Genomic DNA, 27,583 nt, shown 5'->3' on the forward strand with positions numbered 1-27,583 from the left:
ATTTACTTATTTCTGTATTTAAATCAGTTCCCAGCTAAACGTTTGGATTTGGGTCTTTTTTTAAAAAAACTCTGGTTTCTTGGAGGTTTCCTCAGTCAAGTTGTGTTGCTTCACAACTTTTTTGGGGGAAAAAAACTGATGAGTTGGCGTATCAATAAAAGTGATTACGTGTATGCTGGGTTAGGAAGAGCGAAGCCGTTCCTTTGCTTGAGAGTTTTCCAGCCCCTCTTTGACCGAGTCATGCTTCAACGTGTCTCTCTGCTCTGAACAGCCTCTGAAACGTAGCCAATTTTAAAAAAATGCCTTTGAGAAATGATGTGCCTTTGCCTTAAGAAGAATGGGTTTTCGAAAAAAAAAATTATGGTTCATTAAATTAAATGGGTCTTGCATCGGGGTTGGGGGGTGGGGGTGGAGTGCAAGTGTGAGTCCAACAGCCACATGGCGGCTCAGACCAGCCGTCCAGAATTCCCTCGTTCCATCCCGATTGGAGGAAGGCATCTATGTACATGGTGGTGGATGGTCAAGGACAATTGGATCCTCCCGCAGGCGGGGACTTCGCTGGTTTCCAACCGGAGGAGGAGACTGGGTTGGGGTGGTTGGGGGTGGTGGGGAGGGTGGGTGTTGTCTGCCTGGAGATGGGCGGCAACGGTTCACACCTCCAAAGCCATGGCACACATAAAAGGACAGGCGATCGGCAAACGGAACAGTAGGAAGTTTCTGCTGGGGCACGGTGCTGAAGCTTGGAATTACACACCAGAACCATTGTATGTCCGGACGCTAAAGAAAGTTTCCCCTTTTTACCCCAAAGAGTCTACATGTCTAATATTTAGACATGTTCAGCTTTGTGGATACGCGGACTTTGCTGTTACTAGCAGCAACGTTAGTGGTGGGAAGATGTCAAGCGGACGATGACAGTAAGTGTTGCTTTCTCGTTTTCCTTGTTTCACCTTGAAGAAACGGTTTGAAAAGTCTCCCGTCTATCGCCCGCTAAAGAGGCGAACGCGACGATCGACAATTATCAGGAGAGGGATGCACAACTTTGAATTGCATTAAAAGTTTGCACAGAAAGCTGTAATGTGAAACTGACTTGCAGGATTGCAGATTCAAAAAAAAAAGTCCAGCAATATTCTCCTGATGTTAGTTTCAGATGGTAATGCTTGGAGTTTTCCGAAAGCTTGTTGAGTTTTGTCTTGAACTATGTAAACGATTTGAAATAGTTTACTGCAACGAATTTCCTTTTATGGAATGGGTTTTTCGATCCCTAGGGGATGGGGTGCATTAAAAGAAACCACATTTGTGTATTACGTGGCTGTCGGACTGTCTAACTTCTACGCCAACCTGCAGAATTGTTGTATCCGCCCTGTTTAAGAAAGGCAAACAGAACAAAGACCATTTTAGTTGGAAGTGAAGGAGTATTTTCCAGATAACTGGTTGAAAGCAGCTGCATTTGGTAGTGGGTGTGTCACTTTGGAACAGATCCTTTGTGGCGAATTTCGAATGAACTGGTTCCAAATGGAAAATAGTGTCAAGGACAAGGAGAACAGACCGCAGCGTGAATTAAAATATGCTTAGAACATCATTAAAGCGAGTAAAATACATTAAGGGGTAAAAATCTAGATTTGATTTTTAGTGATTTTACTTGGTTAGAAATTAAGTTTGCAGGTACAATTGAATTACTGGCATAAGATAGCTTTAAAGAAAATCGAAATCGCTCCAATTCCGAAAATTTGCGTATTTACCAGTTTAAGCCAAGAAATTAAGTTGTTTCAGAAAAACAAAGTTAGTGTTCGGAGTAGAGACAATCCAGATGTTGGGACATCATATTGAAACCCAGACAAGTTGCGAGCAGTCCAGTGCTATGGCTCAATAGCGCCATCTCTAGACAACATGTAAAATTGTAGCTATTGAAAAAGCATCTTTTCCCAGACAATCACGTTCTAATTTAAAAAAAAACTGTGCTGGCAAAACAAAACTCAGCTGGTCTGGTAGCATTTGTGGAGAGAGACAGAATTAAAGTTTCGAGTACAATATTCTTCTTCTTCAGAAATCCACTTTAGCTCTGACTTACTCCAGCACCACATAACAATTCTGCACTGACGTGTTTTAAAGAAAATTACAGCACAATTGACTAATATACCTTGTTTGAGTCGGGTGCATTTTTTGTGCAGTTCACTGCTGACTGCAGTGAAAAAGGGTTATACCCGAAACATCGACTTCTGCACCTCCTGATGCTGACTGGCTTGCTGTGTTCTCCTCCCAGCCTCCTGCCTGCAGTGTCAATTTGCACTGGTCAGAAAATCTGAGGTGGAGCTTGAACGCCATCTGTTGAATTTCTCACCTGATATTCTTGGCTTGAAAACTTTTAACACTCAAAGCAACGTGTTCCGTTAAATAATGTCAGTGTAAAGTAAAGGAAGTCCCTTGAAAATAAAGAGCAAAAAAAAAAGGTGCATTTTTGAAACTTAAATCTCGGCAAGTCTTGTGTTGAATGTCACAAATATCAAAATGCATGTTTTGCTTTAAATATAGAGGAATAGTGTTATCAGTTCCGTCTTTTGCTGTTGAGGCACAAAATAAATAGATAAACACGAGTCTGCATGAATTTTCCAGTCCCTTTGAATTTGGGGCATTTGTCACCTTTTTGCCTTTCTGCGCATTAGAGGGCGCTCGGTATCACCATGGTTTTATATTATATCCCATTTGATTCTCAGATAGCGGAACGAGCTGCTACAAGGATGGAAATCAGTACGAAGACAAGGACATCTGGAAACCCCAGCCCTGTCAGATTTGCGTCTGTGACAATGGCCGGGTCCTTTGTGACGACATAATCTGCGAGGAAACGAGCGACTGCCCCGATGCTGAAATCCGCCCTGGAGAATGCTGCCCCGTCTGCCCCAGCCAAGAACGTAAGTGTTTGCTCTGGTCCCTCTTGCAAGCGCCTAGGTCAATTATTTCAAGGGGCTAAAGGTCGTCCTTTAGCAGACGTCCAGCAATTTATGTTAGATCCTCGCACAACGCTACCAAATCCAATTATCAACAGCAAAGCAGTTGAGGAAAAGGTAGCAGTAATAGATACTAGGCAGCAATTGGAATTGGGATGAAGTATCCATTCAAATGGGTAATTCTCAACGTGACTGTAACTAGTGCCAAAATACACATTGCCTTTGAGAGTCTGGATGAATTCAATTCAAAACAGTAATGGTTACATACCAGTGAGTCAACATTTATAGTTTGTTAAGAAACGTTTTGTCATTTTATGGTGAAAGTGACAGTGAAGATTATCGGGTTATGTAAGGAGAAAATTACAATAAACACAGTCACGATAAATATAAATAAGCCACTTTTAATTTTAAGTGAGTGCCTTTGATAAAGCAACCCCCATATTGTTGTCTTTTTCTGAATCATTTGATCTGAAAAAAAGTTCTGTTTAAACCAATTTAAGCACTTTGGGTTTCCTTTTCAAAATAAATTTTAACTCTGACATCATTGAATGATCCAATGAACATGTCACATCCTCAAGTAGAGCTAAAACAGGGAGGAATCTTAAAAGTCATTTTCTGTCATTCTCTCCTCCCTCAAAACATATGCACAGTAAATAAATTATCTGCCATTTCTGTACAATAATTACAATGCTATGTTATTTGAGAAAAATGTGTATATGGATTAATTTTTTTAAAATTCTCTTACAGCAGATGGCGGAGAAACAGTAAGTACATCATGTTTTACTTCAAGAATATGACAATGACATATTTGCACAGTTACTTGTAACATATTTCCAAATACTGACTTAATTAATTGTCTTTTTTTTCCAGTATCCCTCTGGCCCCGGTATTCAGGTAAATAGGATTTTTTTTTTATTTACAGGTCAAAAAAAACCTTAAATTTACAATAAATTGAAAATTTATTAACTTTACCTTTTGTTGCAAATCTAATCATAAAACAATACCTTTTGTTTTCAGGGACCTCAAGGCCCCAAGGGAGAACCTGGTCCTAAAGGTGATAGAGTAAGTTGATTGTTACTATCTTATTGAAACAAATGTGACATTATTGCTTCCAAGTTGTAAGGTCCTTAACTATAACATAACTTTTTAAAAAGCTACAAATGTCCAAAAGAATAACTGAAAGACAAAAGAGCAAATATTCATAGACACTATATGTAAAAAATAAATATTAAAATACAGAGGGCTTGAAGTTAAATGTATTATAATCATCCACAATTAATTGCTAGTATTATTCTTATGGGGTTGTATTAAAATAAATTGGAATCCTTTGGAGGCTTTAGAGACAGGAAATGATGGTAAACAGGAAGTGACAACTGAAGAGATGATAATAGCTAAAAATGTTGCTGGGGCTATGATTGCAACTAAAATGAAGTGATATACACAATATTTTCGTCTGTAACACTGAACATTTTTTTGCATTTTTAGGGACTTCCAGGTTTACCAGGAAGAGATGGAATCCCAGGACCTCCAGGTCGTGATGGCCCCCCTGGTCCACCTGGTCCTCCTGGAACATCTGGCCTTGGCGGAGTAAGTGGCCTTCAATATTTACCTAATGAAATACAAAGTGCAATGGGTCTAATAATTTTCAATACATCTCACAGGCCACAGGCATCTAAAATCACTTTGTTTTCTTCCAGAACTTCCTCCCTCAGATGAGTGTTGGCTATAGTGAGAAAACATCTGGTGGTATTCCAATGCCCGGACCTATGGTATGAGCCCATCTTTCCCTTTTCCTTACAATACATAGAAGATGCAACAATGGCCCTGCAAAAGTTATAATGTTTTATGTCAGTTTGACACTCCCAAATTAAGTAAGTTACATGTAACCACCTGAGAGTGGCGTAATGTACAATTAACTTTGACCTAGCAGGAAGAAAGTCTGTAACAATGAATGGTTTAGAGCAATAAAACTATTAACTTAAGATCAGGAAAGAGTAGAGTCATTGGCTTGAGGATACAGATTAGAATTTAGTTTTTGAAGTGATGAATTTTGACATATCATCATAATTTTATTTCCAATGTAAGGTTAAAAAACAAGTTGCAAAGATCCATAAGACTGTGCCTTTTTACTAATGAACCATGTTTTTATCCTAGGGTCCAATGGGTCCCAGAGGAGCTCCCGGCCCACCTGGTACACCCGTAAGTATGCAAATGCTTTTTCCTAAAATACCAGTTGACATTGACTACTGACTAACACAGCTAAATATCAATGGAATTAATACATATTTAAGATATAAAATGTTAATCATTTTCAGTTGTGAAGAAGGAGTGCAGAACTTTAATTGGAATGTAATATAGATTCCGAATACATGGAAAGACCATGATTGTTAAAATGTGTGCTATGTTTTTTAATCTTTAGGGTCCTCAAGGATTCCAGGGACACCAAGGAGAACCTGGTGAACCAGGCGCACCTGTAAGTATTCAGTAAAATAAAAGTCACTGCAGTTCGGATCATCATGTTGATTCATGTTAAATTTGTTTTAGAAACTTATGATTTCTACTTTTCAAAATAATTCCCCACAAGGTGGGACTTTTTTTTAAACCATTGACGCTTTGTGAAGATAGTTTACGAATGTACAGATGCAGGATATGAAAGCATTGTGATACCCGCTCACAGTTTCACTAACAGACTGAAACTTAGCTATTTAGAATAGTGAACTGCAAGACACCAGTTCCTTGTGTTTACCATGTCTTAATATTATGACCTTGCATTTTAAACATTTTAGGGTCCAATGGGTCCACGTGGTCCTCCTGGCCCTCCTGGAAAGAATGGTGATGATGTAAGTAGCATCAAATGGTCTATAACTTCACTTAGTACAATAATATGCAACGGTTAGCTACTTGCTTTCTGTTTTTGGACAGAATTGCTTGTTACATTCAGCTTTAATTTCACGAATCTGTTTTTAACCATTGAGTCCAATCAATTCTGCCAAACTGAATTTATATTGGAACTGTGTGATAATTAATAGCATAACATTTTAAAACCAGTCCTTGAAACATACTGATTAGAACTAAATTCATAAATGTGCATATTAGGAGCATATTTGTGTCTTATTCAAGATAATTGACCGTTTTCAAATGGCTGACCTTTGTCTTTTCCTCCATAGGGTGAAAGTGGCAAGCCTGGTCGCCCTGGTGACCGTGGTGCCCCTGGTCCTCAGGTAAAGGATTTTCTACCATCACTTCTTGATAAGGATATTGCAACACGCCTGACACCTAGTATGTCAGTTTCTTCTCTGTCACGTGGTTAGTTACTAAACAAAAGCCACTGATTACAGCCCAAGAGGAAGGGGGCATTCTGAAATTGTCAACATTCAAATATATTGCCTCAATTTCAAAAATGCATGAATGAATCCACCTTACATAATTCTTTGCAAGTGATAAACAGCTTTTCAGCAATTTCCCATATTTTAACCAATCGTTTGTTATATTTTAGGGTGCTCGTGGTTTCCCTGGAACTCCCGGACTGCCAGGAATCAAAGGACACAGAGTGAGTTGTAGTTTAGTCAAATATGATACATTAGTATGCCAACAATGATAGTTTCTGTGAATAACACTGATTGAGTTTGTACAGTAATTTAAATTCAAAGAGATGTTTTTGGCTTTGAATTTTTTTTTGATTTAGTAGATTCTCATAACTTTTCCCTTTTTGTACAGGGTTACAATGGTCTAGATGGTGCTAAGGGTGATCCTGGACCTGCTGGCCCTAAGGTAATGCCTCCATGTTCCATTGACAAATTTTGTAATAATACTTTCTCTTCTGTTGTGCACAGTAATTGTATTATTTGAGTAATAATAGCTCAGTGTTCTAACTGTGACTTCCATTTTACTTTCAAAAGGGTGAAGCTGGTGCTCCTGGTGAAAATGGCAGCCCCGGTGCAATGGTAAGCAAATTAACATTTTTCCTGAAAAAAAAAGTTTGCTGAGAACTTACTATACAGGAGAAGTAAATTTATCATACACAGTCCATTTGTTTGATAACCATAACAAAACACACTAGGCCTAAATGACACTGATATTAATATTGCTGAGGAAAACAGTTTGCTGTTACTATCTACACATTCTTCAGTTCATGAATTAAGTGAAAAATGTAGATATCAAGATAAAGCAGAGAACACCACTTCATGGGAACACCTACAACTGATATTTCTGCAGATTCTTAATTGAAAACCTTAAATAACTGGAAACACACATACAGATACATTTTGTTAAGCATTGCTCTGATCTGTTGACAATAAGGCCCAAGATAGAGGGAATCACCTAGAAATTGGTAGGCCTACACAAAATTTGTTACCTTTTGTAGATAGATAGTACAATCATGTTTACACACAAGCATTGGCAAGCAAAATTATGATGCCATATGGTTTTACAGTTATAATGATGAATAGAAGTAACATGTTTTACTTTCAACAGGGTCCTCGTGGTCAAGCTGGTGAACGAGGTCGATCTGGTGCCCCTGGTCCTGCTGTAAGTACAAAATTATATTTATAAACTAATTAGAACACCTATCTGATTTGCTGCCTTAAGAATTTATTTGATGTTAACTTGGATATTTATTGTTTGACTCATTTTGCCACAGGATAACAATGAGCTCTTCCTTTAACTATTGCAGGGTGCTCGTGGTAACGATGGTGCTGCTGGTGCTGCTGGCCCACCTGTAAGTACTTTGTGTCAACTGATTACTCTATATGAGATTTACAGATTATGTTTTCCCTTTTTCAGAATGTAACATGTTCTAAATACTTATCTTTCAGGGCCCTGTTGGTCCAGCTGGTCCCCCTGGATTCCCTGGTGCTCCTGGTGCCAAGGTATGATATATACACTACAATTTTGTCAATTAAAATTATAGCTGTGCCCTAATACAATTAATGTTCTTCATGATGTCACCTTAGCAAGCATAACTCTGAATGGAGAGAAATGAATGAAGAAGCTCCTTCTGTAGTGTGGAGGTCAAGTTGAAGCAATTTTAGCTTCGACTTGGCTCATACAGTGCAAATTGTTCATGCCTTAAAATATTGCTGCAGTACCTAATCCAGGTGATTTCAGTGTATCTCTCTAGTGTGAGAACACAGTTATCTTTGACTCCACTAACTGTCCCCAGAGAATAACGGTAGCAGGCACCATTCTTTCTCATTGTGCTGCTAGTTAGGATTGAAAAGACATACCTAACTTTTTTCCCCAAGGAACCTTTCTGTGAGAAGGATACTGTTAACTGTTTCTCAGTTGCACTTAGTGGTGCATTGACAGTACACATGTTCGTGAACTCTTCTCAACTATTCTCTTAAGGAGAAAGGAGTGACTTTTATTCATGCTGAGACTGACATTAAGTCCTGAACATTTTCATTCTGAATCAGAACAAAGGTGTACCTCTGAAGAGAACTGCAGTCTGAGTTTCAAAATGGAGGCAGTCAAGGCAAGGGTGGGAACAGTGTGTAAGATTTCCCCTGGAGTATTCATAGATTAATATCTGATTAAACCAAGTGGAAGTAAACGAAAGAGCAATAACTTGAAATGAGGTTCACATGCATATTGCAAAGCATTAATTTTAAAACTTTTATAACAGAAAGATCACTTTACATGAGAATTACATGGCAGTTAGGAACATGGCAATGGATCATTTAGCCCCTTTGGTGTTCTGTGGCCTAGCCCAATTAGAGTGAAATATCATTTTAGCCTACAGTGTAGAAATTGAAGAATAATTGTTCATTATTTATTTTCAATGAGTTCACTTCTTAAGTATCCAATGTTTTCCTATTTTAAGTGTATCTGTCCATTATGGATATTACAGTTGGGCATCAGTGTGTGGTGAGATGCCAGCTTGATGGGCACATGCTAGGATGTCACTTCATCTAGTTCAAACTGAAAAGCCTCAAGGGAACACCAAACACTGTCTGGAAAAACATCAGTCTTCACCCTGATTCTAATCCCAGATCTGAATTACTTAACTTTGCAACACTCAAGTTGTCAGACATGCTTCACTTCTGGGACATGTCATGATATGCTTTACTGACTCAAACAAAATGCTCGTGGCATCCACTCAACTAAACCCAGTGAAATGATGGAATACCAGTCCTTTGAAAAGGCCCTAGTCATTTCTACCTGACATTCTCTGTGCTGCATTAGAATTCTAGCACAAATGAAGCAATTTGTTCAGTCAGAATTCATCGATTGCTTTTTCTTTAGGGTGAAGCTGGTCCTGCTGGTGGTCGTGGTGCTGATGGTCCTGCTGGTGCTCGTGGTGAACCTGGCAACCCTGGACCTGCTGGCCCAACTGGCGCTCCTGTAAGTATTTGTGGCTGGGAGTTTGGAAATCAGGTTGGGGTTAGGGGTATTCTTCAATGGGATGTTAACATTTCTGGCAAGTCAGGCATGTGTTGCTTGTCCTGAATTGGACTACATAAGTTAATTCTACCTGTTTGAAAATTCAAAAGACTGTCACCCAAGTTGACATGTGCCTTGGCTTTCTCAAACACTGATCTCATTAATATTTTCTTTTATTCATCATTAGGGCCTCTCTGGTACTGATGGTCAACCTGGAGCCAAAGGTGCAGCTGTGAGTAAATAATTCTATTCACTTCCTGATTTATTTTGATGAACTAGGATTTTCTGGTAAATGATGATTGCACTGAGTGATATTATGACCGTTTATGTTCTAGGGTGCTCCTGGTATTTCTGGTGCTCCTGGCTTCCCTGGTCCACGAGGACCAAGTGGCCCACAAGGTGCTGTCGGACCTACTGGTCCTAAGGGTAACACGGTAAGTGGCTGCTAGATCCGCAGGATCTCATTGTTTCTCATCATCCACTGCATTGAGAGGGAGATTAGAATAGTCTTTCAAATGTTAGTGGGTCTAGACTATTCATGGACCAGCCATTACATTAAGATCTTAAGTCACAAATTCTACCAAACTAAGCTTTGAATGGACTTGTATTTACTCCAGACTCAAAGTTAGTTGTATAGTTAGTCATAGAATGATATATCCCCAAGTCAGTAAAGCAGTTTGAAATAAAAGTAAAAGTTTCAGTAACTTGGTTTGTATTTCATCTTTATCCCTATTCCATTCTACCCTATTAACTTTCATAATATTTCTTACTACTCTTCTGTTATCTTTTATCTTACTGTTTGTCCTACCTGTTGAGGATTTGACCTCTCTTCCAAAGTTGAGTCAGTTTTCTGTCCAATGGACCCACTATTAGGCGGGAGATTGGATTTAATGGCTGTTTTACAATTCACTTGAGCACTCGGACATCAGACCATGAACTTGTCACTCAGACAATGGTCTTGTCACTCAAAACATCTGATTCATTAAGTGTTCATTTTGTAAACAAGCGCTTGATGAAAATTTTCTTCAGCAGCCCCAAAATTGATTGTGCTAAAGCTTAACATGAAAGCCAAGATGTACAATCCAAGTCATAGAAAACTAAATGGCTGTGCTGCATTGATATAATATTTTAAAATAATACTGGCCATAATCTATTCATCAATGCGAACACATGTATGTACATAATAACAAATATTTTAACTAAAAAAATGAAATCTAGCTCTTACTTTATCTGCAGTCTAGCTGGTCTCTCCACATTAAACAATGTCAAACAGCTGACCTTCCATGGAGTTCAATTGATCTCCAACTGTACTTCTCAAATCAAAGCTGTAAAACATCTGTGGAGATTGTACCAACAGTTGAACACAGCAATTTTCACTGTTCTCTTAATGGCTCTGGTGTTGTCCCACTGGACATATAGCAGAACACCAATGAAGCCTCTCTAAAATTTCAGCACCAAGAGTTCAGAAAGATCCAAATCACTTTTTGTAAAAGAAGCTTGATTCATAATTGACTTTTGATGTTTAATTTGTTTGTCCCTTTAGGGTGAAGCTGGCGCCCCTGGTTCCAAGGGTGAACCTGGTGCAAAAGGTGAACCTGTAAGTATTTGTCGTAAACTTTAAGCAATTACTTGAAATCAGCAGTTTCACTTGTTTTAATGTATTAGGAAATATGATCAAATGTACAATAGCACTCTATGCAACAAGAGTGACTTGCCCCATTGAGTCACTGATTGTAACTTTGATATTTCCTAGGGTGTTGGTGGTCCCCAAGGTCCCCCTGGCCCTGCTGGTGAGGAAGGAAAGAGAGGTGCCCGTGGTGAGCCTGGCATTCAGGGTCTTCCTGGCAGCCCTGGTGAACGTGTAAGTTAGAAATGCTATTTTTATTAGTAATATTAAATTGGTAGGCAAATATGTCAACAATCTCTGAGGCAACAGTGGTGATGCATAATCTTGTTCCCTTAACCTTCTCTCCATTGCAGGGTGGCCCTGGACTGCGTGGTTTCCCTGGTTCAGATGGTCCAATAGGTCCCAAGGTATGGAAATTCTTTTGGAGCTCTTCTGTTCTGTTCATTGTTATAGGAACTATACCGTCTGTAAATTCTTTCTAGTTGCTCAGTTTCTGTTTCTTTCCTGTTGCAGGGCATTCAAGGAGAGCGTGGTCCTGGAGGACCTCTTGGTCCCAAGGGTGCCACTGGTGAACCTGGCCGACCTGGTGAGGCTGGTCTCCCCGGTGCAAGAGTGAGTATTTGACAAGGATAGGGTAGCAGACCAACACTTCAGCAACATTTTTCAAAAATCTGTCACAATAGAGAACTACAAAAGCTATTATTCCAAAAATGCAAACAACATATTCACAAGACATATAAATTATGCAGTGCTTATGGCAAGATGGTATGTCCATACTTCAAGAAGGCACACAGTTCCTTTCCTCATTACTTATAACTAAAACCTAGATGCAAAACTTATCCGTTGATTTGTTACCTGTTTTATGCTTATGCCAAAATGAGTAAGTTGAAGAAAATCCGGTTCTATATCTTGTCTCTGAAGACAATATATCTTTTCTTACAGTAACTTAACACATCTTGTATAAATTATGAAATAGGCTGAAAGAAGAGGCAAAATTTAACTTATCCTTAAATTATATGAAATACTTGATCCAAACACAGAAAATCACATGTGATAACATATAATAAAGACACTGATTGATCCCTGATATAATTCAGTGTAAAATATCACAAAGCAATTGTCTCCTTTAGTTTGGAAAGTATGAAGTGATTCTGAGAGTGTTTTTACTGAATACATTCTAATAGAACTTTTGCGATTATTCAAATGCAGAGACAGTATTCTTCATTGGCTATTTGTTCAGGCTTCCATTATTGATGTCATTCAGAAATGAGAAATACTCTTCTCAGCTTACATACAAATAACACTGTAAATTTCCTTTATGATTTCTTGTAGTGCAGTATAGCGTGCAATCTAGCTGCTTCTCTAACTGCAATTCATTCTGCAAAAATTATTAGAATATTTCTGAAGAATTTGTTAGACACTATATTAATTCATTTTTTTAAAATTATTTTAGGGTCTGACTGGTAGCCCTGGCAGCCCAGGTGCTGATGGAAAGCCTGGTCCTCCTGTAAGTATTTATTTCCTTGAGGAAAACATTTTAGAATATTTGCTGAAAGTTGTTCACCAGATATGTACCAGGCTGTCGTTATAAAGAGTGAACAGATTTGAAAATCTTAAAGAAAGCATGGCCCTGTATTTCAATTTACACTGCACTACTTGTGTATTAAACAAACGTAGCAAAAAAATCTGTAAAAGCCTCTTAAGCATAGGTTTATGGCAACACTACAAATTATCCATATTTGATAGTCTACATTAATCTAACAGGGTCCTGCTGGTCAAGATGGTCGTCCTGGTCCACCTGGTTCTGCTGGTACAAGAGGTCAGCCTGGTGTGATGGGTTTCCCTGGTCCTAAGGGTGCTGCTGTAAGTACCAAAATCAAAAACCACAAAGCATGTATTATAATGAGAGCCAGCATCCATTAAAGTGTGTGATAGCATCGAGTGCCCAAAGTGTGAGAATTTGGAGAAAAATGAACTTCTGTTTAATAAATATGTTTTTGTAAAACGCACTAATATGTGCCTTAATGTAATCACACTAATCTCAGTTTCAGCTTAGAGTTAGAAATGAGTGGGTAGGTGAATTAGTAAATGACATAATGCTAACTTTGCAACTTAAGGCCGCAGAGGTTTTAGTAGTTCACCTCCTTTGTTAGAGGATAGAGCTCTTTGTATGAGTTCTAGGTGCTTTTAGCTGGCTGATATCACATACAGTATTTCTGGATTGATTTGTTTTGATAATTTTGATACTACATTAAAGTCCTAGTACAAAGCTTTTTATAGAAACAAACAACATGTAACCTTATGAATTAATAAGATCCAGTTAATCAAGAGGTTATCTTAAAAAGGTCTCTATGAATCACATGAGCCCATAATTACTCATATATTGCATTCTATAGGGTGAGCCTGGCAAATCTGGTGAGAGAGGAATTGCTGGTCCTGTTGGCGCAGTGGTAAGTATGTTGCTTACTCTTAACTCCCATTATACTTGTACTAATATTTTAATGATTTTTATCATTCATTAATTTAATACAAGTTGTAATACAAATTGCTCAATCTCATAACATTACAGATTCAACATAGCCTTTAATAATGTTTAATAATCTGAATTGCAAACTCAATGAGTAGCATTTGAATTGGATGATTATCACTCATGGGTGTCATTTAATTATGTTCTCCTGTAGGGTTCTGCTGGCAAAGATGGTGAAGTTGGTGCTCCTGGTCCTGCTGGTCCTGCTGTAAGTAACAATCTAGTCAATTAGGGAAAATTAGTACTTAGCTTAATAAATGAAGCAACCCCAACATTACGTTGTAGACTGATTGGCTAAAGTGAACACTGCAAACAAAAATATTGTGTCCATTCTCTTTTGTCTTTTGTAAATTTATACTAAACCAGATATTAACAAATATGTTGTACAGTGACTTTTTATGTTAATATTTTTAATGTTTGTATATAACAAGAGAAATTGGGTGCATGATAGACTGGATATCAGTCATGTTAATCCATAGTTAGTACATATTGTAAAAATGAAAGAAATATGTTGTATTCAAATCCAAGACTTGAATCTTTATTTATCTTTTTCAAACAGGGTCCAACTGGTGACAGAGGTGAACAAGGACCCGCAGGTCCTCCTGGCTTCCAGGTATAAAAACATCAATACTCTTCAGAACTTTCCAACATAAAATGCACCACTGATTTGGATTAATTCATTGATCTTTCATTACTACTTTAATACGCATTATCACAATTGTGCCTTCACAGGGTCTCCCAGGTCCTCCCGGTGCTGCTGGTGAAGCTGGCAAACCTGGCGAACAGGTGTGTATATATCAGAACAGAACCATAGATTGCAAGATTGCAAGCATAATAGGATTTCAATGTTATTTGAAATAAGTATATCCATAGATGGACAAATAAATAATCTTTGATGAGTTATGAAGTTGATTCAGCATTATCGATGACCATGACTCCCAGATATTTAGCATTATCTGGTTTAGTCACTCTTTGATTATAAACAGGAATTGTATTAGTTTAATGTTAATGTAATACTGGATGTCCTAAATTTTTGTGAAGGTGGTATTACTACCCACTCCAATGAATGATTCTCTAATTTTGCTTCTTAGATTGCTGGATAGCAAATTAGAGTTAATCAGAGAAAATCAAGGCATTGTATTTGTGGAAACTAAATAGGAGAAGGTTTCTTTAGTAGATTAAATTAGTCATTAAAAATACACACAGCGAAAGTCTTGTCATGGAACATTATTTGTTTGGTTGGATGGCAATAAAGGAGAAATAATGTGACAATTTTAAAAGAGAAGGGAAAAGCTGTACTTTGAAAGTTCTGTAGTGAAGGCTTGTCTGAGAACTTTGAGGATTTTAATTACTGTTTATTTTTGTACAATAGGGCTTGCCTGGTGATGTTGGTGCTCCTGGTGCTCCTGGCTCAAGAGTAAGTTTATCATTGGAATTTTGATTAAAAGCAAACCAAAAACAAAATCCAGCCACAGAATTTGACTCTGTGCAATTTTGTTTTGGTGAAGTCTGATTTTCTAATGGTACAATGTGATTTTCTTTAGGGTGAAAGAGGTTTCCATGGTGAACGTGGTCCTCCTGGTGCCGTTGGCCCTCCAGGTACTCGTGGTGCTCCTGGCGCTCCTGGTAATGATGGCCCTAAGGTAAATCTTCACACAAAAAGGAAATGACTTTGAATCAGGACTAAAATGATTTCATACTTACTAAAGGCATTAAATGCGGGGTTTCTACATCAAAAACATTAATTTATGATACTTGCAATTCCAGAAATGAAGTTGACTCTTGCAGATGCTTCTTCATCTCAAACCAGCCTTATTTTGCCTCTACAAGTTTGTTTTTAAGTGGAGTGTAGTGCTAGATGCATCTTCATACAGAAGATCACATGCCGAGGTTAGGCTAGGTGAATGCTGTGTATGCACGTATACTAGGGGTATGGGATTCAAATGCAATTCTCAGTGAGCAAGCTCTTTGGAAAATATATGGAATGGAGATAGACACTTAGGAAGTTAGAAATAAGTACACATGACTTTTAAACTGATGGGTGAAGCATACATCAGTTCTTGGCTACAAGGTTGGGATTAGGTCTGTATTCTTGGGTTGTGGATGGACAGTACAGAGATCAAGCAGAGATGCAGTTGGAACTTTAGGATATATTTGGTATCCTAGCCTGGAGAGGGATGCAACAAGAATTGGAGTTAATTACACGAGGGTACATGCATATATGAAGTGGATGGCACTATGATGCATAGATTTGTCCACAGAATCCCTACAATTTCTGCAGGAAGAGGCCATTTTGGCCTATTGAGTCTGCACTAACCCTCTGAATCCTACCCAGACCCACCCTGTACACATAACTCTGCATTTACAATTGGTTAATTAACTTAGCCTGCACATGACAGCGGGATTTAGCTTGGCCAGCCCACCAAACTTGCACATCTTTGGTCTGTGGGAGGAAACCAGAGAACCCCACAGAAAGCCACGCAGACATAGGAAGAACGTGCAAACTCCACACAGACAGTCACCCAAGGTTTGGGTGGGCCTGGGTCCCTGGCGCTATGGGGCAGCAGTGCTAACCACTGAGCCACCCAACATAAAGGCATATAAACCTCATCAGCTTAAACTTCATACCTGAATGTGACACAAGTGTAAAATGGAAATAGCACAAGAAGAGTGCCCAAGAGACAAGAGAGTGTGTGGAATAACACCTTTATATTTTCAATTTCCATTGCCTTTTTGAAAGCAAGCAATATATTGAGGCATAGACTTCTCATTCAGATGACCTGTTGAGAAGCCTCCAGAGCTGTGCATTGCTTTAACATGTGCACCAGACATTATTGTAACAATGTTTTAGTAAATATAAAAGACATTCATTGTAACTCTGGAAGTATTCATTTGTTTTTAGACAGTCTTTTTGCCACATATAACCTCATAATATTAGCTCTTGTTTATTCCTTTCAGGGTGATGCTGGTCCTGTTGGTACTCCTGGTGGTCAGGGTCCTCCTGGTCTGCAGGGTATGCCTGGTGCTGTTGGTGTTAGTGGTCTTCCTGGTCCCAAGGGTGCAAGAGTGAGTATACGCTGCACAGTTATCTTGCGATATTCTTTTAGCTCTGACTGAAGTGTTGAACGACTGTATATCTGAAGATGTTAGTTGTTATTAGCCATTTTTACTTAGGCGATGAAAAATAACTTTCCTTGACTTCTCTTTCTCTCCAAAGGGTGAGACAGGTCCAAAGGGAAGTGATGGTGCTCCTGGCAAAGATGGAATGAGAGTAAGTAGTCAAATTGTTTTCTAAATGTTCTGATCATGGTCATTGCTGTAAGTTTGAAAGCTTTGGGTAAATTCCTGGACCAGCGCTCTTAGCAGGATACTGTGACCAATGGAATTTCAGGCTGGAGAACTGATGCAGTCATATGACAGCCCTGTCTCCTACCTGTACTCCTATTGAGAATGCTTTCCTACTGGAAGCACAAGTTCAATTAATGTCTTCTATTTTTAAATGGATAGATTTTACATTGGTCATATTAACATTCAACCATATCCTTCTATGTTTCAGTACAATACCAGTTTTTGTGATACTAGGAAGATTTAAACAATTCTTAGATAAGCACATAGATGATTTTGGGATAGTGTAGGGGGACGAGTTGAGAATAGTTCACAGGTCAGCGCGACATCAAGGGCCCAAGGGCCTGTTCTGCATTGTATTGTTCTATGTTCTAATTGCAAGATGTAATCATTTTCTTAGGGCATGACTGGCGCAATTGGCCCACCTGGACATGCTGGAGCTCCTGGTGAGAAGGTATGGTTTTTCACTGGTTCTTGTTACTTCCTTGATAAAATGCTTTGAACAGATCTATAAACTGAATCCAATGCACCATGCATCCTCAACATAGTATAACCTGTGAAGTACATGCAAAATCAATGCATGACATAACATCAGTATACACCTGAGAACTCATATTCCTTTCTCAAAATCAATAACTTACAAAACAAAACAACTTTTCATGAAGTATAGCCAAATCACAGTTTTAAATGCATTGTATTAATTCCAAACTTTCATGTTATGTTTTTGTTTGTTGTAATTAAATTTTGTATATATATATTGTTTGTAGGGTGAAGCTGGTCCTTCTGGTCCTGCAGGTCCCGCTGGTGTTCGCGGTGCTACTGTGAGTAATTAATATTTTAAGAAACCATACAGGACATTAAATGCATTTGTAAAGACTCCTGTGCTATTGGTGGGTCTAATATGCAACTGGTGTGAGCTGCAAAATTGGAAGCATGGCATCACAATCACTGCCAGCTGCCTGTCAGGTCCATCATAAAGCACTTTCGTACCTTTCAATTCTTACAGTATTCAATATTTTTGACATTTCTCAAAAACTAAGGATGTTTCATTGATGGTAATGGATGCCTCTGATCTTTTATTCTGCTGTTTAGGGCGAACGTGGTGAACCTGGTTCTCCTGGTCCTGCTGGTTTCGCTGGTCCTCCTGTAAGTATTGAGAATGTTTTTCATATTAAAAATCATGACTTATTAATAAATAAGGATCCCAGATTGAGTTTATCAGAAAATTCATGCACAAATGGCCTTCGCGTAAATTTGAAAAATAATGTTGGGTATTTAAGCATTTGCTCGGCATGTAAAATTAATTTTGTTACGCTACCTCATAATGATTGTAGCAACTGTTGTTAATAATAGTTTCTTGCCCGTAGAGCATTGTGACAATATACATTGGTATTTGCGCAGCATCAGTGTTGCCGAGCTGAAAATATTTAAGTCTTTCTTTTCTTAATAGGGTACAGATGGTCAACCTGGTGCTAAAGGTGAACCTGGTGATTCTGGAGCAAAGGGTGATCCTGGTCCTGCCGGTCCTGTTGGTGCAGTTGGAATTGCTGGTCCTCCTGTAAGTAACCATTAAAAAAGCACCAAAGATTTCCTCAGCTAAAATTGGATTTTTACCTTATAAAGTGAACTGTATTTCTGACACATTTAATGTAAGTCAGCGCCTAATACAAAGCCACTTTTTTTTCTAATTCCGCAGGGTCCTACTGGTGCCCCTGGTGCTAAAGGTGCTCGTGGTCCTGCTGGTCCACCTGTAAGTTCATGTTTTGAATTATTTCAGACTAATGACTGAAATCCTCTTTTAGACTACTGTGTTGAAATTTGGTACTTTGTTCATTTTGGAATCCAGGGATCACAAATTCAGTTTCTTTATCCTATCCATTGTGATATATTGCCCTTGATTAAACAGCAGTAATGTGTTCATTGTCATTAGTCCATTGAAAAAACTGACTGTAACATTTGGAATCGCCACATGTTCAGGTTAACAGAATCCCAAACATTAATTGCACACATCCCCAGAGGATGCACTATTGAGTATTTTACTTCACCCCACCCCACCCCCACCCACCCACACACACACAGTAATCTTAGGAATTGATGAGAATTTGTATTCTTTTATTGGCCTTATTGTAAAAACCTTCAAAAGGTTACACCTTACCTGGGTTTTTATTGGCATACTAACTTTACAGTTATATCCAGGCACCCTAACTATCCGAGCAACTGAAGTAATATTGATGGAAATGAAATTTATCTGTAATAATAGAAATTCCAAATTTCCTTAAATAAATGTTGTTCTAGGAAGATTGCTTTTAACATCCTGTTTTACCACCTGTGAATGCAACAATGAGATTGAAGCTTACCTGCATGGTGATGTCCATGTTGTAGGCCCATGCATTCCTCCCACATGGCATCGGACTTAAACTGCTGACTGGAAAGGGAAACGATATGCTACAAAGATTGGTGGATCTTTGTGAACATTTTTCCTCAAGGTCAGTGGCAAGTAACTGCTGACCAGAAATTCTGGGCCACAGACTCATACCTTTCATGGGTTTGCGATTGTGGCAATGGGACAACTGAGCTTGATTCAGAGGTGTAAGCTCAGAGCCAAAACATGGCGGACAGTGAATTTTAAATATGCCAAAAGCCATTTTGTAGGTGAGCTATTTAAACTCATTGCTGTTACTTCCATATCATTAATTATTAAAGAATTTTCATATAATTCTGAAAATGTCTATCAAAAACCTGATTAATTTAGGCAAAAAAATTAATTCTTATAACTGTTTGCTATCTTGTTTTAGGGTGCCACTGGTTTCCCTGGTGCTGCTGGTAGAGTTGGTCCACCTGGCCCAAGTGTAAGTACAATTTTAAAAATATTTTAAAATGATTTATTCAGTTTATTTGTTAATATATTCAAAATCATGAGGCAGTAAGATACAGACTTTGCTGCTTATATATGAATACAATATTGGACAAAATGTTAACATCATAGCAAAATATAAGCAATATTGGTTGGTAATGTAAGGACATTTTCTGAACTATTTCTTTACTATAATTATTGCTTTTGAACATACACATTTTAACTGCTGCATTCGTTTGTAGGGAAATACTGGTCCTCCTGGCCCAGCTGGCCCAGCTGGAAAAGAAGGTGCCAAAGGTATTCGTGGTGAAACCGGTCCTGTTGGTCGCCCTGGTGAACCTGGTGCTATTGGTCCTCCTGGTTCCCCTGGCGAGAAAGGTTCTCCTGGCTCTGATGGTCCACCTGTAAGTTTGCTTGGCTTAAAATACACAGACTTGAAATCTCAGAATTAAGAAAATAATTTTTAGCAATGAACTAATGTGCAATTTTCAAAAGACATTGAGAACTTTATTCTCGCAATGAGGATGAAGTTCAATTACTTGTTTTTACATGATGATTTGTAAATAAACATATTAAGCCACACCTGCAACATACCAAAATATGTAATGGTGAAATTCATGTTTTTCATTAGTATGGTGATGCATACTATCAGATGGCATGCATAATGGGTGACCATACATTTTGCCCCAATTCCAAAGTCACATTTCTCCTCCTTACAAACAATTGAAGTCTAAGGGTCAACCACTGTAAGCTGTTCCACTCTATTGTTGCCAATTTGGCAGGACAAAGTTTGCAAAGATAGTGTACTTAATCTTTGTATATTATTGAATAAAACATGAAATAGGGCTTCAGTGTTTCAGATGCTTACCTTATGAACCAATAGTGACTGATTTTAAATAGAAATAGTTTTGACAAACTATCTATTAGAACAGATAAAACCAATTTGTTTCTGTTCTTTTATAACTTTTATGTACATCTTTTTCTCATAGGGTGCAGCAGGTATCCCTGGACCTCAAGGTCTTACTGGATCCCGTGGTGTAGTTGGTTTGACTGGACCAAGAGGAGATCGTGGTAACATGGGTCTCCAAGGCAAATCTGTAAGTTGCAGAACAATATCAATTTTCTTCAATGCTTCATGTGCAGTATACAACCAGAATGCAACATTCCACATCTTTTCTGAGCTATCAGAAAACTCTATCATGGAATTAACAAAATGCACTTGTTTAATTTAAATATAGTTAGCTGTCTTTATAAATGCTTATGAACAGACTCTAGATCAAGATGTTCTTCTGATTAAAAAAACACATTTATTCTCTTTGATTTGTCATGTTATCATTATAACCATGAAGTTCGATCGTTTCTTGGTCAAAGTCCGTATGCTCACAAAGCAAAAACTATTTCTCTGTCGTTTAGGGTGAGCCTGGAAAACAAGGTCCAGTTGGTGCACCTGGTGACCGTGGACCCCCAGGCCCAATGGGTCCTCCTGGTATTGCTGGCCCACCTGGTGAATCTGGTCGTGAAGTAAGGATGTTCATAATTTCATTTCTTAAAGTTTTGATTTTTCAATTGATTTCTCATTGTTATCCCCAAGCATTATTATATGAACACATTAGCTCTTCTGTTCAAAATTTATCACCCTTCTGTCACCAGCTGAAACAGAGCAAAGCATTTCAATCAGAGCACATAACACAAATAGGATGACACACCACATTTATCAATAGAATTGAGCACATAATTCTTCTGAACAAAAGAAAATACACTGGACACAATTCATTTGATCCAAATAGTCCATGGGAGCATATAGGCTTCTGTCAAGCCTCTCACCAACCTTCTTCCTTTATTATCATAGCTTTCTTTTCCTTCTTTCTTGTATCTGCTATTCTTGTTTTCCTTGTCATAAATGAATCTATACTCTTTGCTTCAATCACTGCCTACGCTTGCAAGTTTTAAATTCCTTTTAGACTTGTTGGTGACTGTGTTAAACTGATGCCTTCTCCACATATCGTCAAAAAGGAAACATTCTTTCTGGATCCATTTTATCACAACCTTTACAAATGTCAAAAACATGGATCCATGCTCTACTTTAATCTTTCCTGATATTTTTGCCAGATATTTCTGGCATCACCCTTGAACGTCTTCTCTGCACCATCTCCTGCGTCTCTATCCTTTTTTATGACTATAAACTATGGTTTGATACAGATTTAGATAACACCTCTCCTGTTTATTTCTATGCCTCAAGAAATAGTCTGCTTTTTATGGCCTTGCTAACCTGCAATTAACTCTGTGACTGGTGTACTTGTATATGCAGATCCTTTGTTCATTTACCGTGTATTTACCCATTTACCTTTCAGATAATAACTGTCCAATGAAAATTAATTATATTGATGCACAAATTAGCAAATTCCAAATTTTCATCTTTGTAATAATTCACCCTGAAGTCAATTATTCTGATACTTCCACAAATCCAACTCCCTGAACTACTTAAAGTACATTTTGAGGCTGTGTTTACATCTGTCTACATGCATGTGGTGGGATAAATTCTTCTGAACACATGGTATAAAGCCCAGACTGACTAGCTGTGAGTTGCTGCGATATCTATACAAGTTTAGTATTGGTGTGAGGTGACCTTTGTTTCACAGTCACATCAAATGAATCATGCCAACTGAATAGTAAAAGTCAAGCTTCTTCTGTTGGCATAAGATTTCTTCTGAGGAAGTTTATCCGGTTTTCCTTCTCCAGTTGTGTCCAAGCTCATTATGTATGCTGTAGTCAATAATAACTTCAAAATTTGTGTGAAGTAAAATCTCTTGCACCAACATCTGTAGTCATGTGCAAATACATTGTTGGTGAAAAGAATGAAACCGGTGCATTTTAATATCAAATATTGAGATTTATATTGTACCTGTTTTCAGGGTGCCCCTGGTGCTGAAGGTGCTCCTGGTCGTGATGGTGCTCCTGGTCCTAAGGTTAGTTTTTCCCTATTTCAAGTTCACCGGTATTATTTAATTGTTTGAGTACCTTTCTTTTGGATTGTGCTTATTGTGTTATAACAAATCTGTTATTCCTGTGTAGGGTGATCGTGGTGAGTCCGGTCCATCTGGTCCTCCCGGTGCTCCTGGTGCCCCTGGTGCCCCTGGCCCAGTTGGTCCTGCTGGCAAGCATGGCGATCGTGGTGAACCAGTAATTATGCTTTTTTCAAAATATTTTCATATGGATACATAAAATTATCAGCATTTTGCACTCTGGACAAATTCTTTAAATATACAGCCCTGCAACATTAGACATTTATCCAGATTAAACGATCATGCAGTGAAATTTCATTTAATGTCAGGTTAAAACCTAGCTTCCAAAGTGAACAACTGCAGATTGCATGTAGTCATTTGTTCACGTTCCATTGTTAATTCCGAATGAATGTAGCTAATGGAGTAAAAGTATTTTGTCTCTGAAAGAGTCAAAATTGAAAATTTGAATTATTTAAGACATACTGATTTCAATGATGTAGTTTTAATGTATTAATTTGAAAATTATATTTACCTCTGGGTTTCTTTCTAACCTTCAGGGTGCTGCTGGTCCTGCTGGTCCTGCTGGTCCAATGGGTCCCCGTGGTCCTGTGGTAAGTAAACTCTGCTATTTAAGATTATGCTTGCTGAATAGATAACCACTCATCTTTTCAGAGTTGTTGACAAATTCTCAGCAAACACTGGCATATTTACATGAATTGGGTGATATGCAATTTAGATATAAGCTATAGTTAAGCTATTTTGGTTTCTTCCTTACTGATCAACAAAAACACCAAAATAAATTCACTAAACCAAATTGTGTAATTGTAATGTTAACTTGAGAGAGGAAATTTTAGCAATAGTAAAGTGAGCATTTGGTAGCTTTCCAACATTGTAAAGAGTGAAACACAAAATATGAGCAACTAAAATAAGTTCCTTTTCACTTCACTTCAGGGTGCAGTTGGTTCCCGTGGTGATAGAGGTGAATCTGGTGAGTCTGGTGCAAGAGGTATCAAAGGCCACAGAGGTTTCCCTGGTATTCAAGGTCTGCCTGGTCCTCCTGTAAGTTATCCATTTTTATCTGAGAACTTCAGCTCCATTCCCTGTCTAAAATTGTTCTTTCCTGTTATGTATTTCCCATATTGAAATATTTTCTGCAATTCCACAGGGTCCTCCTGGTGAGCAAGGTCCTGCTGGCCCTTCAGGTGCTGCTGGCCCACGTGTAAGTATATTCTTCATTTGTGTAAAAGCAATGTCACTTTTCAAGTCCGTCAGTATTTTAATATATAATATAGTCTTTAAACATTATCTTAATAGAAGAAACTATTTCTAAAGAAAACAGGAATGACTTGGAATGTGTAGCATGATTTCTAATCACTTTAATTAAGTGATTCAACTATTTTGTTTAATTTTAGGCAAATTGCATGAATATTTTAATAAAATTACATTGGCACCATTTGTTAATGTGTTTCCCTTCCCACCAGGGTCCTGCTGGTCCCTCTGGTTCTCCTGGCAAAGATGGTATTAGTGGTCTCCCTGGTCCTATTGGTCCACCTGGTCCTCGTGGTCGTAACGGTGACATGGGTCCTGCTGTAAGTAATGTCTCTCCTGATGCTGTTGTGTTTGCACATTGGAATGAACTTCACCTGCTTCTATGTAGCCTTACTTAACTACAATTGTGTTCACCTTCCAGGGCCCACCTGGACCTCCTGGTATCCCTGGCCCACCTGGTCCATCTTCTGGAGGATTCGACTTCCAATTCGCTGCACCACAACCCGACAAAGGCCCAGATCCACTCCGTTATTTCAGAGCTGATGATGCCGGGGCTGTCGCGGACCGTGACATTCAAATTGACACCACTCTGAAATCCCTGACCCAGCAGATTGAGAGCATCCGCAGCCCTGAAGGCACCAGAAAGAACCCAGCCCGTACCTGCCGTGACCTGAAGATGTGCCACCCAGATTGGAAGAGCGGTGAGTTTAAATACTTAAAACAAATATCCATATTGTACAGAACCAATGCTGAAATTGTACAGAACCAATGCTGAAATTAACCAGACAAAACATTGCATGTAGGGACTATCATAGCCATACACAAGTTTCTTGAAAGCAAAACATACCAGTATAAAAAGTTCAGAATTATGTCACTAAAACGATTATGAAACGCTATACAAATTGACTGAAGCCAAACTTGATGAAGCAAGAATGGAACACTGATGATCTTTACTATTTATTCCATAGGCGATTATTGGATTGATCCTAACCAAGGCTGCACTCTGGATGCTATCCGTGTATACTGTAACATGGAAACTGGTGAGACCTGCGTCTACTCAAGCCCACAGACAATCCCACAAAAGAACTGGTACACAACCAAGAATCCAAAGGAGAAGAAGCATGTCTGGTTCGGCGAGAACATGGATGGCGGCTTCCAGGTATAAAGCATATTCGCAAAAGAAAACACAAATGATTATCCGGTAAAATTTATTGTGTCTAATTACGTTTTATTTATGATGCAATTGGCATCATAAATAAAGCAGAAGAATGCTTCAAAACTATATGTGAACCGTCTTCAATTAATAGCTTTTAGGAATAACCTGACCTTATATTTGTTTTCTTTATAGTTTGGCTATGGTGGTGATGATGGTGTCCTTGCTGGAGATGTTGCAATCCAAATTACCTTCCTGCGCTTGATGTCCTCTGAGGCAACCCAGAACATCACATACCACTGTAAGAATAGCATTGCCTACATGGACGAGGAAGCTGGTAACCTGAAGAAGGCAGTATTGCTCCAAGGTTCCAACGAAATTGAAATCAGAGCAGAAGGCAACAGTCGATTCACATACACCGTTTCTGAGGATGGTTGCACGGTAAGTTTGAAATGCAATAGGTCTTTTCGTTATCATTTAGAAAATGGAAATACAGGATCTCTGAGCACATTTTGATCTTGTTCATTAACAATAGACAGCCAATAGAGTTAGTAAGATCTAATGCACCTTACCAAGCAGCTTGTGCACTCAGCGTTTGGAACTTTTAATGCTTAGAGACGTGCAAACAAAATGAGTCAAGATACTTCATTGAGCAAAATTGAGAAGATTATAAACAGTCTGTATAGGTGATACATTAGGACTTAGGTACTCCACCCACTATCACAAGTTAGTAATGATTCTTGTTTTTTTAACCAACAGAGACATACTGGCGAATGGGGCAGGACAGTCTTCGAATACAAAACGATGAAAACATCACGACTGCCTATTATTGACATTGCACCTATGGATGTTGGTGGCGCTGATCAAGAATTTGGTGTTGACATTGGCCCAGTCTGCTTCTTGTAAAACGGACTTGAAATTTACTTGCAGTCATCTCTAAACTTTCTATGCATTGAATTCTAATTCATTCGACAGCCACGGTCCACTTGCTTAAACTTCGGGCCTGAAGACGGGTGGGACAACTACAAGGACACTTTTTTATGTTCTCTGTTTCTATGGCAACAGGAAAAAAGTACTTGTCAGGTGTAAACCTTCCCCTGGAGTTAAGAGATCACTGCAGGTGACATTTTGCCATATACCACTGCAGAGAAAAAACTGAAAGATTGTATGTACCATTTTCAGGTGGCAAAATAAATTTGAAAAAATGTCAAAACTTGTTATTGTCCTTCTACATGTGGTGAGAAAGCATCTGTTCTTTGCTATTTTGTAGTGCAGAAGATAAAAATCCTCACATCTTCCAGTTCAAAACTTATAGGGCTACCTCACACAAAATGTTACCTAATGTATTAACAAGCCACAGTGAATCAAAGTGCCGGGATAGGTTACACAGCTATAAGAAAAAAATATATATAAGAAGAAAGGTGCTATTTATGCTTAGGTTCTTAAAGTGGTGCAGCAGAGCACAATAAACTTGAAGAACCTTTGACTGGTGCTAAGAAACATTACTCCCTTTCTAGGAATACAGTGAATTTCTCTTCCAAATGCGGTGCTATTTAGAAGTGTCTGTCTATACAGTAGGTTAAATCTTTTATGTGCAAATGAAACATCACAAACTACCTGTCTTTTTTCAAAGTTAAGCATGTGGATCCCTTTCTCCCTTGCCATTCCTGTTTCATCATCTCAATGCCCTTTTTGTGCTTTTCTTTTTGGCAATACACCTTTTTTTTCTACTTTAGAGGGAAAAAAAGAGGCAGACGTTTCTGGGGCAAGTACATGGATATGTACCTATTTTGTATATGTATAATAATTTGAGATGTTTTTAATTATTTTGAATGCTGAAATAAAGCATGTTAAATGATCCAAGAAATATTCGTAAATATGTATTCTTCACTCAATAGTTGATTCACTTAACTCCGATTACTATTTTTAAATGAGTCACTCGTTTCATTTAGATGAGGCATCTTTCTGCCTCACTGATGTTAAATGAATGACAAATAACATTGAAAATGTCAGCACTTTAAAGAACATTAAAAGTAGAAACTTTTAGAAAGCCACACTCCAGGAATGACACCAAGTTAAATTGGCAATCCTATATTTAGGAGAACTCAGATTCTTGAGAGGTCCAGATGACCATTCACAAGAGTCAGCAATGTGGTGGGAATGGATAAATAAAAGAAAGGTTAAATACCTTTCTTTTTGTCGAGGCACCACCTCCCCATTTTGTAAACAATCTTGCTCTTTGTTCCCAGAGGTTTAGAAAAGAGACTGTAAAACTTGTACCAATGATTGGCATAGACTTGCATGCAAGATGTGCTAGAATTATGACTGCAATTCCATGCTTCCCCAGAGCAAACATTATAAATTTCTGTTCACTTGAGGGCTTACAGCACCCAGGTCCACGAGAAACACAGAATTATATCCTCACATAATAATGTAGTGGCCTTTTATTACCAACAATCCTAAACTGTAAAATCCTCTTTGCC

At 38.4% G+C, this 27,583-nt stretch overlaps 1 protein-coding gene across 1 annotated transcript; it reads left to right on the plus strand.

Moving 5' to 3' along the window:
• Positions 1-722: 722 nt before the first annotated feature.
• Positions 723-26,313, plus strand: LOC122539928 (uncharacterized). The gene is made up of 53 exons (XM_043675124.2): positions 723-914; positions 2,712-2,906; positions 3,690-3,706; positions 3,813-3,836; positions 3,960-4,004; positions 4,428-4,529; positions 4,640-4,711; positions 5,097-5,141; positions 5,362-5,415; positions 5,729-5,782; positions 6,110-6,163; positions 6,439-6,492; positions 6,660-6,713; positions 6,842-6,886; positions 7,416-7,469; positions 7,615-7,659; positions 7,757-7,810; positions 9,186-9,284; positions 9,511-9,555; positions 9,659-9,757; positions 10,867-10,920; positions 11,077-11,184; positions 11,304-11,357; positions 11,464-11,562; positions 12,404-12,457; positions 12,715-12,813; positions 13,347-13,400; positions 13,632-13,685; positions 14,037-14,090; positions 14,210-14,263; positions 14,850-14,894; positions 15,022-15,120; positions 16,436-16,543; positions 16,695-16,748; positions 17,223-17,276; positions 17,590-17,643; positions 17,915-17,968; positions 18,273-18,380; positions 18,519-18,572; positions 19,618-19,671; positions 19,919-20,080; positions 20,666-20,773; positions 21,090-21,197; positions 22,589-22,642; positions 22,749-22,856; positions 23,236-23,289; positions 23,630-23,737; positions 23,844-23,897; positions 24,160-24,267; positions 24,369-24,648; positions 24,916-25,106; positions 25,296-25,541; positions 25,860-26,313. Exons 1-53 carry the CDS (start codon positions 833-835, stop codon positions 26,004-26,006), a joined length of 4,389 nt encoding a protein of 1,462 aa, XP_043531059.1. The 5' UTR covers positions 723-832; the 3' UTR covers positions 26,007-26,313.
• Positions 26,314-27,583: the final 1,270 nt, after the last annotated feature.

Source organism: Chiloscyllium plagiosum, unplaced genomic scaffold (genome assembly GCF_037043375.1).
Source record: "Chiloscyllium plagiosum isolate Xiang-an unplaced genomic scaffold, Cpla_swu_hap1 HiC_scaffold_32, whole genome shotgun sequence".
Taxonomy (NCBI): domain Eukaryota; kingdom Metazoa; phylum Chordata; class Chondrichthyes; order Orectolobiformes; family Hemiscylliidae; genus Chiloscyllium; species Chiloscyllium plagiosum.